At 41.1% G+C, this 13,168-nt stretch overlaps 1 protein-coding gene across 5 annotated transcripts in view; it reads left to right on the plus strand.

Annotated features, from left to right (window-relative positions):
- Window positions 1–3,217: 3,217 nt before the first annotated feature.
- The window catches only part of LOC115577141 (ATP-dependent RNA helicase DDX3X-like), a 28,855-nt gene continuing 18,904 nt past the window's right edge, over window positions 3,218–13,168 (plus strand). For 2 of the 5 annotated variants that reach the window (XM_030409975.1, XM_030409979.1), the window contains exons 1-13: window positions 3,218–3,581; window positions 5,006–5,057; window positions 5,379–5,426; window positions 5,858–5,917; window positions 7,313–7,516; window positions 7,841–7,943; window positions 8,161–8,277; window positions 8,752–8,851; window positions 8,952–9,087; window positions 9,200–9,297; window positions 10,709–10,807; window positions 10,934–11,094; window positions 11,220–11,364. In XM_030409975.1, the coding sequence (XP_030265835.1) occupies window positions 3,537–3,581; window positions 5,006–5,057; window positions 5,379–5,426; window positions 5,858–5,917; window positions 7,313–7,516; window positions 7,841–7,943; window positions 8,161–8,277; window positions 8,752–8,851; window positions 8,952–9,087; window positions 9,200–9,297; window positions 10,709–10,807; window positions 10,934–11,094; window positions 11,220–11,364 (1,368 nt within the window). In that variant the 5' untranslated portion in view covers window positions 3,218–3,536. The remainder of the gene's footprint in view (window positions 3,582–5,005; window positions 5,058–5,378; window positions 5,427–5,857; window positions 5,918–7,312; window positions 7,517–7,840; window positions 7,944–8,160; window positions 8,278–8,751; window positions 8,852–8,951; window positions 9,088–9,199; window positions 9,298–10,708; window positions 10,808–10,933; window positions 11,095–11,219; window positions 11,365–13,168) is intronic. The other 3 variants (XM_030409976.1, XM_030409977.1, XM_030409978.1) reach the window with 3 other exon arrangements.

Genomic DNA, 13,168 nt, shown 5'->3' on the forward strand with positions numbered 1-13,168 from the left:
TTTCTCAGATTTTGGTCAGTACATCAAAATATATATTTAAAAAAAAAACCAACCTGTCATTACTTATTTCCATCACTAGGGGGGAGCCTTACTCCTGACCTCCACACAACCAGTGATAGCCAGAGGCCCTGACATGAGCAAGGCGTTCCCCTTCACACACTGCACTATGCTGGGCCGTAGATAACTGAGCTGTGGTGGGAAAAATGTTCACATATTTTACTTTTACTTGCTGCATTCAAAACATTACTAAAGTAAAGGTATTTAAGTGTTATCAGCAACATTTACTCAAAGTATTAAAAGTAAAAGTACTCACTGTGCAGTGAAATGTTCCCTGTCAGTGTTTTACTATTATGTATGCCGCATTGAATTGTATTTTGCATTTTACTGCTGCAGATAATAAAGGTTGTAACTTTGTATGTATATACACATATAAATGAGATATTAAGTAACCAGAACAAGAAGGATATAATAAAAAATGTAATTTGAAAAGTAACTAGTTACTACAGCTGTCATACAAATGTTTTGTGTGATTTGGCGCCACCTAAAGTTTCTGAGTCGAACACCACTGTAGTAAATACAAATCCCAGGTGTGTTTGTCAGACATGATGTAGGTGCTCACTACAAACAAAACTTCATCATAACAATGTGATGTGTTGAAAACAGCATACAGTGGAATATACCACTTTGTTTTTGCTTGTTCAGTTGTCTATTCTTGTCTTGTCTTGCTATCCACATTGTTTACACTGTCTTTTTGTCTTTTTGTGTTAGTGTTGTTCCTATCATGTCTCTCACTTGGCTTATATTGCATCGATTAATTAGAAAAAAGAAAATGTGTATGTTGAATTAAACATATATGTAATCCTATCCTCTCAATGAAGTTACATACTGCAGGAACAAGTGACAGAGACACCATTCACCCTGTTACAAGCCACTGTACCGTCAACATATAAATAACATATATACACTCAGGTCAGTCAGCACACATACAGTCAGCATTATTTTAGACCACACTACCCTGCTCGCCACTCCAATACTCTGCATTCTGCCCATCGAGTATTGCATGTGCAACTTTCACCAAAGATTGAACAGACGCGAGATCTCTCACTCTGTAGCTAAAACGGAGCGTTCAAGACGCAGTGTGAAAAGGGATGCTGCAGAAATGCACCATATGAGAAGAATAATGTGCTTTTGGAAAATTAAAGTATGTAAACCTTTTCTACTCTGATCCCCAAATAAAAGTATGGACCTGAAAATAAGCATAATATGACCTCTTTAAAGTAAAATAGTTAACATAATGTTGCTTTGAAGGACTATTTTACTGCTGGAACAATGGCCCTTACATCAAAATGGGCTGTCTCTGCAGTGGAAAGACACAAATATTTTCTGTGCAACTTGTGTGTTGTGCTGGAAGCTCAGTCAATGTTAGCAGACTCCATTTCTTAACCAGCAACTGTTGCTCTCAGAGGCACTGAGGCGAAGCACTCAAGAACGTGGATTAAGTCACATCCTCAAAATCTGGCCCAAGTCCTTCACAAAGAAATCCAGAGTCCAATACAGACAACAGAGAGAGAGGAGGAAGGTCTCATTTTTCATGTCACCTTACAATCTCACCTCGTATGGCCAATAGAATAGTGAATACATAGATTAGCTACAAAATGTAACATAGAGCCCCTTGAAGTAAAACATGATCAATAACGTTTCCAACAATGTGTGCAGTTAGTACAAATGACCAGCACAACCAAAACCACTACAGAATAGAATGCAACAAATAAAAGCAGGAGGCCCGCCTTAAAGTGCAAATCAGAGGCTAAACAAACACAACAATGATGCTGGCAAAGCAAATCTGCAGACACCGCATCAGTGAAGGCCTAAAATAGGAACACCAGAGGGAATGGGGAAAATATAATCACTTGTATTCTCTCAGGCGCACAATGTGGCAAGTGTTCAAAGCTGTATTAAAGAGCCTCAGTGAAAGCATCACTGAAGACCTCAAAGGCCAACTGCTGTTGTTGACCTTTACTGGAGATATGTTTAGCTCACTGCATATTGCAAGCCACTGTAACTCCACCATTTGTCCACTATAAAGTGTGTTTATAGGTCTTGGACTGTACTAATGAATATGTGAAAAAAAGTAGTATAAAGTCTCTTGTGGCTCCAGAGGAAGCAGCATGTGATCTTATAAATCACCTCCAGTGATGTCACTCAGTGGCTAAGTTGCTTTGTGGGTAATGTAGGCACCAGGTAAGGAAAAGCAGACCACTGGTCTAACATTGCACTCCCAAAGCACTGATTGTTAATACCTACAATTGCCATTAATGCTACAGATCAAATGTTAAGAGGGCTTGTCATACACTGCATCACTGGGCAGGAGAACCATGTAGAAATGACTGTGCCATTTTTAGTTTGTTCGAGTATACCTGAGGGGTGGGACTGTGTCCCATAGAAGGGGATCAAGTGTTTGGTTTTTTTTTGCTCAGAGCATCTTTACGACAATTTCAGACAGATTCACTCAAATCTTATGAAATGTTATTGATGGATGTCTTACATTTTTTAGCTTAATTTCCTTTATGTTAATGTGACTGCATGTGTTCTCATTGTTTGTCTTTGCTCAAAGGCATCTGCACAAAAACAATGTAGGAAGTGAATTGGTTCAAAGCACAAATATAAGTGTTTGTAAAGGGTTTGAAATACAATGGTCAGACTGATATGTAACAGCAGGGGGACACGTGGTAAGTATAGGAATGCTCTTCTCAGTTTTATATCATTATATAAAAGGGGGTAAACTTGTAGGTTTTTGTTTTTAAATGCAAGCTGGATTTTTTTTTTTTTTTAAAAGATGGAAATACAATACACTGTGCTCCACCGGCACGCATTTTAGCTGTAGTTGCGATATCGCGAGAAACTGCCATTTAAGACTCGCGATGTCTGGACTGATAACGTTTTAGACGTGTCCGCCAAGCTAGCTGGTATTAGCCAGTGTTTGTCCGGAAGTGAGGAAAGCGAGCTGCAATTAAAATGAAAGGTTGAGAAATTTCTACTTTATGTAAATGACCTGTTATCTGCTTATTGCCCACAGTAACCGTGTACAAAACGTGCAACATATGGTTAAGAGAAAATGAACTAGTGCTTTGTAGGCATATCTCCTTGAAGTTGACTCTTCTTTCCGAGTTGTGTACGCTCCTGTTAGTTAACTTTTATTTTGGCGTCGCCGGATGTTTTTTTCCAGGGTTTTTCACTTGCACTTGACTAATGCATGACGGCTTCATCTCAGCTTCAGCTGAAGAGCAAGCCGACATCAGCTGAGTTTGCACGAAGTACCATCCTTGTAGCTAAAAAAACCTGGAATTTATCGTCAAGCAAAATTCAGCAATAGCATTTTACAAGTTACGTTTACCTGTTAAGCCAATTGAATAACTGCCATCTGTCGAAACCACCGAGACAAGCTAGCGGCAAGGGAGGAATAACATTACATCAAACCCGGCAAACAAAGAGGTCCTTTTTTCAACGACATCATTTTTCCTCCATATTCAATAGTTATGAGTCATGTGGCCGTCGAAAATGTCCACGGTCTAGAGCAGCAGGTAAGCCACGACAGTTTAATGTGTGTTGCAGTGTTTGTTGTTGAAACGTGTTAAAACGACAGGGAGAAATGTTAGCTTGCCGGCTAGCCTGAAAACACCGCTAACGAGATGCTATCGTGCTAGCTACTGTTGGGTGCGCTTCAATTCTACATTCACGTGACCAAGAGCGGCTGCGGAGCGGTGAACCGAGTGTACGACGTGGAAAGCATATTGGGATTTCTGCCCTTTTCCTGTTGGATTGTAGCTAGATTTGCGACACCGACTCCAGTCTAAAATGATTTAAGAAAGCTGTTGTGTCTGATTGTGATGTGTCGCTAGTAACGTTGATTGCGGAAAAAGGGTCGATCATAACAGAGTCAGATCACAAATTACGCCCGGGCGGTTTCGTCGGTCTACCAGTATGAGCATATGAAGCGCACCCTACAACTATTATCTTCACTGCGTTTGTCTTGCAGCTTGCTACAATAATAAAATGGAGGTATGCGGAGATCGAGCTAGCGGGACTGACACACAAACAATGCGGTGTTTGACAGATAAGCCCCCTGGCTTTCATATAATGCGCAGTATTACACAGTTTTCATGCTTCTCTGGACCGGGTCCCGCTTTAAAAAAAAAAAAAAAAAGAAGCTCATTTTTTCTGCGTCACCAGCAACGTAGTCTAGCTGTGTCTGACTGGTCAGACAGTTTCCAGTAGAAAAGAACTGTATGTTCTCAGTTGGTATTTTAATGATAATGATAATGTCTCCGATAGAGTTGGACGTACAACACTGACCTTATTTAAACAAATTATACACCCTCTTTTAACGGTAGAATGCAAAAAGGCACTGGGAATGTTTTCATATTTAAACCAATCCCTATTATTAGCCTAGTTCACTACATATTTCGTCAGTTTAAAAATTAGAGACCGGAATTTAATATCTGATAACAGAAAAAAAATCAGACATGCAAAACTGTTTCCTGGGCTGCAGTTGGATCCATGCACAGAGGAAGCATCCACATGATTGGTCTGGGCTCGGGGAGAGGAAAAAAAAAAGCCTTAAAGAAAAAGTTCATCCAAAAGTGAAAATCCAGTCATTATCACCTCACCCTGAGTTTTTAATGGTTAATATTACTGTTCCTTTTATTCGATTAGTTGTTTGGTCTATGAATGTGTCTAGAAAATGGTGGAGAAAAATGACGAGCATCGTTTCCCAAAACCCACCGTGACGTCCTCAAAAGTTGGGTTTTACCACGACAAATAGTCGACGATCAATTAAAAGTTTACTACTTATTTATTAATCATTGCAGCTCTACTATCCATTGTCTGTTAGCAAGACCATTACATCGTTTATTAATTGTGATGAATAAAGAAGAATACACTGTTTTATTTGTAGGTAGCAGGTTGTGGTGTATTTTCACTGACTATTTTGTCTCTGTTTATCCAGCTCGCTGTACTAGACTTGAGTGCAGCAGACGGACAAGGTGGAGGCACAAACAGTAAGCAACGTGTTTTGTGAGAAGGTTTTGGTACTTGGTTTTTCTGTTTGTAGTGAGTGTGCAAAGAAACTCACAAAACTGAACATATTACCTCCACAATTAGTGAACCATGGTAAAGGTACTATATGTCAGAAGGACAGCAAACACGGAAGTGCTCCATAAAGACAGGCATTTGGAAGAATAGGAAAATTGACAACAAGGCAACCAAGGGAATATCTTGGTTTTATAAACATCTTTATATATTGCCTTTTTCTATATTAAATTAAAAATCAAGCTTTGTAAGTCCTGATGATGTTGGACACTGTCTCTCTCTGTCTGCAGGGCGATACATTCCTCCACATTTACGGAACAAAGACGCTTCCAAAACTGGTGTGTAGCATCAAGTTAAAGCTGTCCTGTGGAGTTTTCTTGTAGACAAGCAACACAAACCAACGTTGTGTTTACATTCAGTGTTACTCACCAATGTGCTGTGTGAATCCTTGAATGTATCTCCGTCCTCATAAAACTGTTGCAACGCAGATATTTCCTAAATACTCTGCATTGTTTACATCCATGTTAGCTAGCTAGCAGTTGTCACTACTTGTCTTTGCACCTTCCTTACGTTACTGTGGACCAATAAAGTGGAATACTGTGAAGCTGGTGGCATGCATGTATGGCTAAGTATGCATGCACAATTCGAACCTAATAGAGCTCCACTCCTAAAACTCTGATGCCACCAGAGGTCCAAAACTCCACAGGGTATCTTTATTAATTGCATTTGTTACTAATAAAAAACACAACTGAATCTCTGTCTTGTCCAGCAGGAAATGCCTTCGCCGCTGGTCGACAGGGTGGCTACACCATTGCGCCTGCGGCCAACTGTAAGTTAATTTCTAAACTTAAACTACACTGATTTTGTTCTTTCTACATATTATCCCTCAAAGGAAAATGTCACCCAAAAATTTGACTTCAGTCATTGCTGATACTTCATTTAAAGTTACGTCCCGACATTGCTCCCATGCTTTAAATCATGGGCGGACATTAGGCTAACATTACTTGTGTAGGAGGTACGTGAGATGGAGGCAGAGATAATTTGCAAGTGATAATAAAAACTCTTCTAGTATTTTTGAACACGGACATCTTGGGGCACATGTTGGATTTTATGACCTTGCTGGGAAACACGAACTGGATGAGACCCACGCTGAGCATTACTTCTGCCTCACAACAGTTACTTATCATGTTAGCCATTTTCACCTGAAGCTAACGTCTGCAGCCATAAATAATAACTGTTACAGCAAGCCCAGCTAATCATGCAATGTCTGAGGAGGTGCTGTCAACTTCTGTCCAACTCTGAGAGATGTGTGTGCAGCAGACTCAATAAATGCCTTATGTTAAAGCTGCCATGTGAAAACATAATTATTGTAGATAACAACAAGTGTGTATGGTTGTTTTTGTAATATTTGTGTATAGAAAATATTTATTATGTAGACTGCTGAAGCTAGACTGTTCAGATTATTGGAAGCACTTTCTGAATAAAAGGGGAATTTAAATGATGAAAAAATTGCCATGTGCAGTAATATAGATAATTGAGGATGCCATACATGTGAGATGCATCAGGGATCGTTTTGCATTCAAATTGCTGACATCTGAATCTTAATTTAATCGAATTGTAAGGCCAATGATGATTCAGCCCTGTAGCATATGCCCTGTCTGAAATGGGTCCATGAGCTTGACCTAACATCAAGGGTGTAAATAATGTTTGAAAATAAAAGCTCAGGGCTTCTGGAGACTTGGATTACAGCAGACAAGCTGTATGGAGCCTTTTGGTTCTTTTTTAGTATGTTTTTCCATTTTAAAACAGTTCTCCAGCTACTTCAGTTGTTTAGGAGTATGCTGCAATGCTGTTTTGTTGTGAAGCTCCAGAAATGTTTTGTGGATTATGAGATTTCTTTTCATCAGCATGGGGGAGATGATGATGATGACTGAGTTTAACTGTTTGGACAAACTTTTCCTTCAACATTCTTTAATGTAGCATCAAGTCATCATCAGTTGTTTTTCTGATGTTGTTATCTCATTCTCTCATTGAGTTAAAGAAAGGGATGTTAAGTATCTGTGTTCTCGATTCCATACTGAATGGCTTGCCAATAAGGGGTGAAACAGCAATGGCAGCACTTCACACAGCAGCGATGAGTAATTCTTCTGCACAGTTTATGGGTACGAGCATTATTTAAATGTCATCATTGTGGTTTACTTACCGTCTTTTTCCCCCGCTGCAGATGGTTGGGATGGCGGGCGCAACAACTTTGTCAATGGCTACCATGACAACCGCATGACTGGTGGCAACACGTTTAACCGTGGACCACCTCGCATGGAGCGGGGCCGGGGTGGCGTCGGAGGAGGATACCGTGGCAACAGAGGTGGGGGCTTTAACCCCATGAACCAAGCACAGCCAATGCCGTTTGTTGCCTATGATAATAAAGGTGGGATTTGGTTTAACTGCATGAAACATAATCTATCTGCTTTCACCACTGATGACACTTTGGAGAGGTGCTCCTGTGAAAGTGAATGAGACACTTAAGTGATACAAAAGTCAAAACCCTGTTTGTGATGTGTTTTTCTCACAAGCCCTGGTTCAGAGGCACCCTTAATACAGACATCAAATAACAAATCTCTCACATTAAACACCTCCCATACTTAATTCCAAACACCAGCTGTAGTTGCCTCCGAACATGGTTGAATGATGAGCTAATAATACCACTTGTATAAAACTTTCCTCTAATAGTTCTGTGTCCATTCCCTGTCAGACGCTGGCGGCTGGAACACCGCCAAGGACGCCTACAGCAATTTTGGTAACAACCGAGGGAAGTCTGCGTTCTTCAATGACAGGGGCAACGCTAACAGAGGAAGGTAAGGCGATGAGACACAGAGACGGACTGAATAACTGCTGCCACAGGACTCCCTCGTTGTTTCTGCTCTTCCTGTGCTGAAGCAACTTAAGGCTGAGGCACCATTCGACATGAAAACAAGAAGTCTACCTCTTTGTGACTTCTTTTATCTACAAGTTTATTTTGTAGCATCATATATAGCACATATTGTATCCTCATCGTCTTTGTGTTGTTTTCAGGTTCGAGCATGGTGGATTTGGTGGTGGAGGAGGTGGAGGAAGCAGCCGCTGGGTGGAGGAGTCCAGAGATGAGGGAGACTGGTCTAAACCAACACCACGTAACGAACGTCTTGAACAGTGAGTCTGTGCTTTTACTGGTCTTTGGAGGTCGTCTCCAGACAAGGAGAGTTGGATGATTTAAGAACTGAAACAATCCATCGATTAGTTGATCCACAGAAAATTAATTTGCTGCTACTATACTTTTTGATTAATTGTTAAAGGTCCCATATTATGCTCATTTTTCGGTTCATACTTAAATTTTTGGTTAATATTCGTAAAAGGTTGCATGCTTTGCTGTTCAAAAACACCTTCTATTTCTCATACTGTCCACTGATGCAACACCTCTTTTAACTGTCTGTTGGGCATTTTTTAAAACTGTTTTATTGACCAGACAATAATTAATTAACAGTGAAAATATACATATATTTATTTAGCTTAAAAATCTGCAGTGGCTGAGAAGATAAAAATGAATATACCAAAGAAACACAGGATGTATTTAAGTGGACATTAGACTAACATGCACTCTGTTTCTCTTCCTTCTCTCCTCTGAAGTGAGTTGTTCTCTGCCAGTAATACTGGGATTAACTTTGAGAAATATGATGACATTCCCGTTGAGGCCACAGGACAGAACTGCCCTCACCACATCGAGAATGTAAGCTACTGTTGTCAACTATGTATCCACTAGTGTTACATTCTGCATCAACACCATGTTTACTTTTGCTGCTCTGTGTGTGTATGTGTTTGCTGAGCAGTTCCAAGATGTGGACATGGGTGAGATCGTCATGGGTAACATTGGTCTGAGTCGCTACACCAGACCGACCCCTGTCCAGAAATATGCCATCCCTATTGTCAAGTCAAAGCGAGACCTCATGGCCTGCGCACAAACAGGTAGGATACACTAAACAAAGTCATATAATGGAGAATACTATACTATCGAGATGAAAATGATGACTCTGCTGAATACCCCAGGAGATAAATGAGGTTGACTTTGTTGCTGTAGGTTCTGGGAAGACTGCAGCCTTCCTGCTGCCGATCCTCAGCCAGATCTATTGTGAAGGACCAGGAGAAGCTCTGAATGCAGCTAAAGCGTCTGGACAGGTGAGCAGAAAGTCAAAACATGTCATTACTTCCGCCATCAGTTCTGGTTGTCAGCAGGATTACAGACAAACTACTGGCCTGATTTTATTTAAGTTTGGAGGAAGAGCGTAGCATGGGTCTAGAAGGGGACAAAAATTGCAGGGCGGATCATGATTTATTTTTCACTTTTTGTTAACTTTGAAAGATTTAACCTTGGCGAAATAAAAGCCAAACCTCCTAAAATCCCGTTGATGGCAGCAAAGTGTAATAGTGACAAAGCTTAGCCAAATAGAAGAAGTCGTAGTAGAAGTATGACAACTCCACCCTACAATCTGGATTCTTTGGATCAGCTTCTGAATTTGTGGAGGTCTATGCTCTCTAACTGCACCTCTACTTTCCTCAAGGTTTGAAAATGAACCAAAATGATGAATCAATTGCTGGGGTAAATAAAAAAAAAATAATAAAAAAAGGCCAAACATTTAAAGTTAGCTGTTTTGTATCTACGAAGAAAATCTTTCAGATAAGATAAATGGCATATTCACCTGACAATTACCCAATTGTCAGAGGGACCTGTATTGTGAAGAACTTATAGGAAACCAAATTAGTGGATCTTTGTTGGTAGTGATGCTACGATAATACTGTGGGGAGTATTTACAGCCACCTCTAGACAAGACAAGCTTGACGAGGTGGCAAATGGTGGATAATAATAGACACTACATGAAATGGAATTAAGTTCTTCCTGAAGATAGTCACCTTTCTAAGACAGACCATTTCCTAACACATGAATATTGAGGAAACCATGTGTGAGTGCCACAAACAAACACGCAGCATAACAAATTAGTTTTATTAATGCTGTAAATGAGCAGAACCACTAAATCCAAAGAACTGCTTTTCACCTGTTTCTGAGTTGTTTCTTTGACATCATACCAAACCATTGTGCTTTAGGGTATACCGTCTTTAATCAGTTGTTAAACACACTAAATAGCTTGACTGATTTTATGCTAGCCTTGTCTGAGCCAAACGTGCATCATGGAAAATTGGGAAAAATAAATAAAGAGACTCAAAACCTCTATATGAAATGTTTTTGCGGACTTAGATACTTAACTGGGGACATCTATACATCCAAATGATATCTGGCCTGGGGTATTTCACAATGTTTTGTCATGTTTCCTATCCTGTTCCTTATCTTCACTCCTTAGATTTATATTGTGATCCCATCAAGGGGTTCCAACTCCAGGCAGGGAAACACTGGTTTAGTAGGCCCACTGATAAGCGGTAACCTGTACTGTGAAGTTGGATGCTCATATTTAAGTCGAACTTCCCCCCCAGCCAGCTGAAACCATGCACTTCCTTCCTGAACTCTGAACTTCATTTGACTGCAAAACCATCAACTGTAGTTAAACTGAAGCGTTGTGTTGTCTTTGCATTGCAGGAGAATGGAAAGTATGGGCGTCGTAAGCAGTACCCCATCTCACTGGTGTTGGCTCCAACCAGAGAACTGGCATTGCAGATATATGATGAAGCCAGGAAGGTACACACACATACACACACACACACACACACACACACACACACAGAGGAATATACACATGCAAATCTTGATAAAATGGAAAAATGTTTATCCATATTTCTTCAACCAGTTTGTTTTTCTTTGTAGTTTTCCTACCGTTCCAGAGTGCGTCCCTGTGTTGTGTATGGAGGAGCAGACATTGGCCAGCAGATTAGAGATCTGGAAAGAGGCTGCCACCTGCTGGTGGCCACACCAGGGAGACTGGTGGACATGATAGAGAGGGGCAAGATTGGACTGGACTACTGCAAGTAAGACAACAGTTGCATTGGTCTTTTGAATGAGATGTGTTTTACATACTTGCAGTTTTCTAAATATTAGAATTTTATCTTTTTTTAAAAGTCTACAACCTCTTCTTCTGTCTTCTTCTCTATAGCTACCTGGTCCTGGATGAGGCAGATCGTATGTTAGACATGGGATTTGAACCACAGATACGACGCATTGTGGAACAGGACACTATGCCGCACAAAGGCATCCGACAAACCATGATGTTCAGTGCAACCTTTCCTAAAGAGATCCAGGTACATTTGCAGAGGAACATCTGACATGTGTTTTCCCATCACAGATGCTTTGGATAAGCCTTGTGTACTTCATGTAATATTCTTTGATATATAGAGCAATGGTGATTATTCACAGTGCAAGTCCACTACATACACTTATACACACAATTACTTCATGATGCCATTTCACCTGAAATCTTGTGTTTCCTAATGTACTGTATCAGGACCAAATACCACGTCCGTAGTAGAGATGCACCGATCGATCGGCAACCGATCGCAATCGGCCGATAATATCCCTATCGGTTTTGATCGGAGTTCTCAAAATAGATCAAATCAGGCTGATCAGATGACGTTTCAATATAGAGACAGTGCACTGACTGCATGCAGGGTGGGAATTTCACGGTGACCATGGCCGCTGTTGCCCCGCACTTTGACCTTGATGCAGCGTGAAAAAAAAACTCATCGTACAATAGGGCTGAACGATATATCTCGTTATCGTATCTATATCTAGATATGAACATTCAAGATATTCATATCGAAAAAGCAACGATATAAACGATATAGATTACCCCCTGCTCGCCCTGCATGTATCAGCTCTGGCAGTTACAACAAACATCGTTTTTACGATTGCCCTTGAATGCAACGCTAAGGCCAGCCAATCACAAACCTTATTCCATGCTTGCTTTGGATCGACAGCTGAAGCCAACCAATGACAAACATACGAGGGCGGGAGTGAGGGAGACGGAGACTGAGACGCACACACACTACATACTAGTGTTGCCAACTTGGCGACTTTCTAGCTAGTTTAGCGACTTTTCAGACCCTTTTAGCGACTTTATTTCTTAAAAGCGACTAGCGACAAATTTAGCGACTTATTCAGATCATCAGGGGAAAGGCAGGAAATATATTATATTGTAATGCTCCTGCTGCTCAGAGTCATCGCAGTCCACGGCTCCTCTGCAGCAGCGCCGGCTCTCTGCCCTCCCGAGCGGCTGCACAGGCAGCAGGCCGCTGTGTGTGTGGGGGGGCCGGCTGGGGCAGCAGGAGCGGACGCTGCGGCCGCTCACTCTGAGGATTTGAGACCGTATAGCTGCCGTCTACTCTGTTTTGATCCGTTAATTCTCTGACTTCATAGTCTTTCTAGATTCCACTGGTACTTTACCGGCGATAACCTGAAGCTGCTGAGTCTCGATCTTCACTCTCACTCTTTCTCTCCAGATTAGGATGTCATCGTTCATCTTGTAAAAATGCACATAGTTCGTTTGATCTTTTCCCTCCCTTTACTGCTGTTACTTCATATATATTTGTCTCTGTAGTGAGTTTGTGATTATTTGGTAAAGACTTCTCTATCAACCATTTGTATATGGCTTGGCATAATCTCTTAATTTTTCTGAAAAATGCTTGGTTTTCGCCGAATTCGCAGTCATATCGTATCGATATCGAGATATCTGGTGAGAATATCGAGATATGAAATTTTGTCCATATCGTTCAGCCCTATCGTACAGCCACAGTGGCCTCTGTGCCCCTGGCCCGGTCAGCGGAGCGGGCTTGCCTTTAATTACAGCCACCCGAGTACACAGTAGTCACTCACAGTAACTTCAGTTAGGGAGTCCGCGGTTCGCGCAGGTGGAGTCTCGTCATCACGATGATCTCACGTGAAAGCCTCTCAAAGAGCAGCAGCGTCTCAAAACAGAAGAACGACGCTTACAGCACAGCGAGCGAGCGCAGCCGGTTTTGACATGATACGTAACTGACTTATGTGGTAGGATTTAGTCCGGTAAAGTTGGAAATATATTCACAGATTCAAACTTCCCGGATCAATAAC

The sequence above is a fragment of the Sparus aurata genome, chromosome 24 (assembly GCF_900880675.1).
Source record: "Sparus aurata chromosome 24, fSpaAur1.1, whole genome shotgun sequence".
NCBI lineage: Eukaryota > Metazoa > Chordata > Actinopteri > Spariformes > Sparidae > Sparus > Sparus aurata.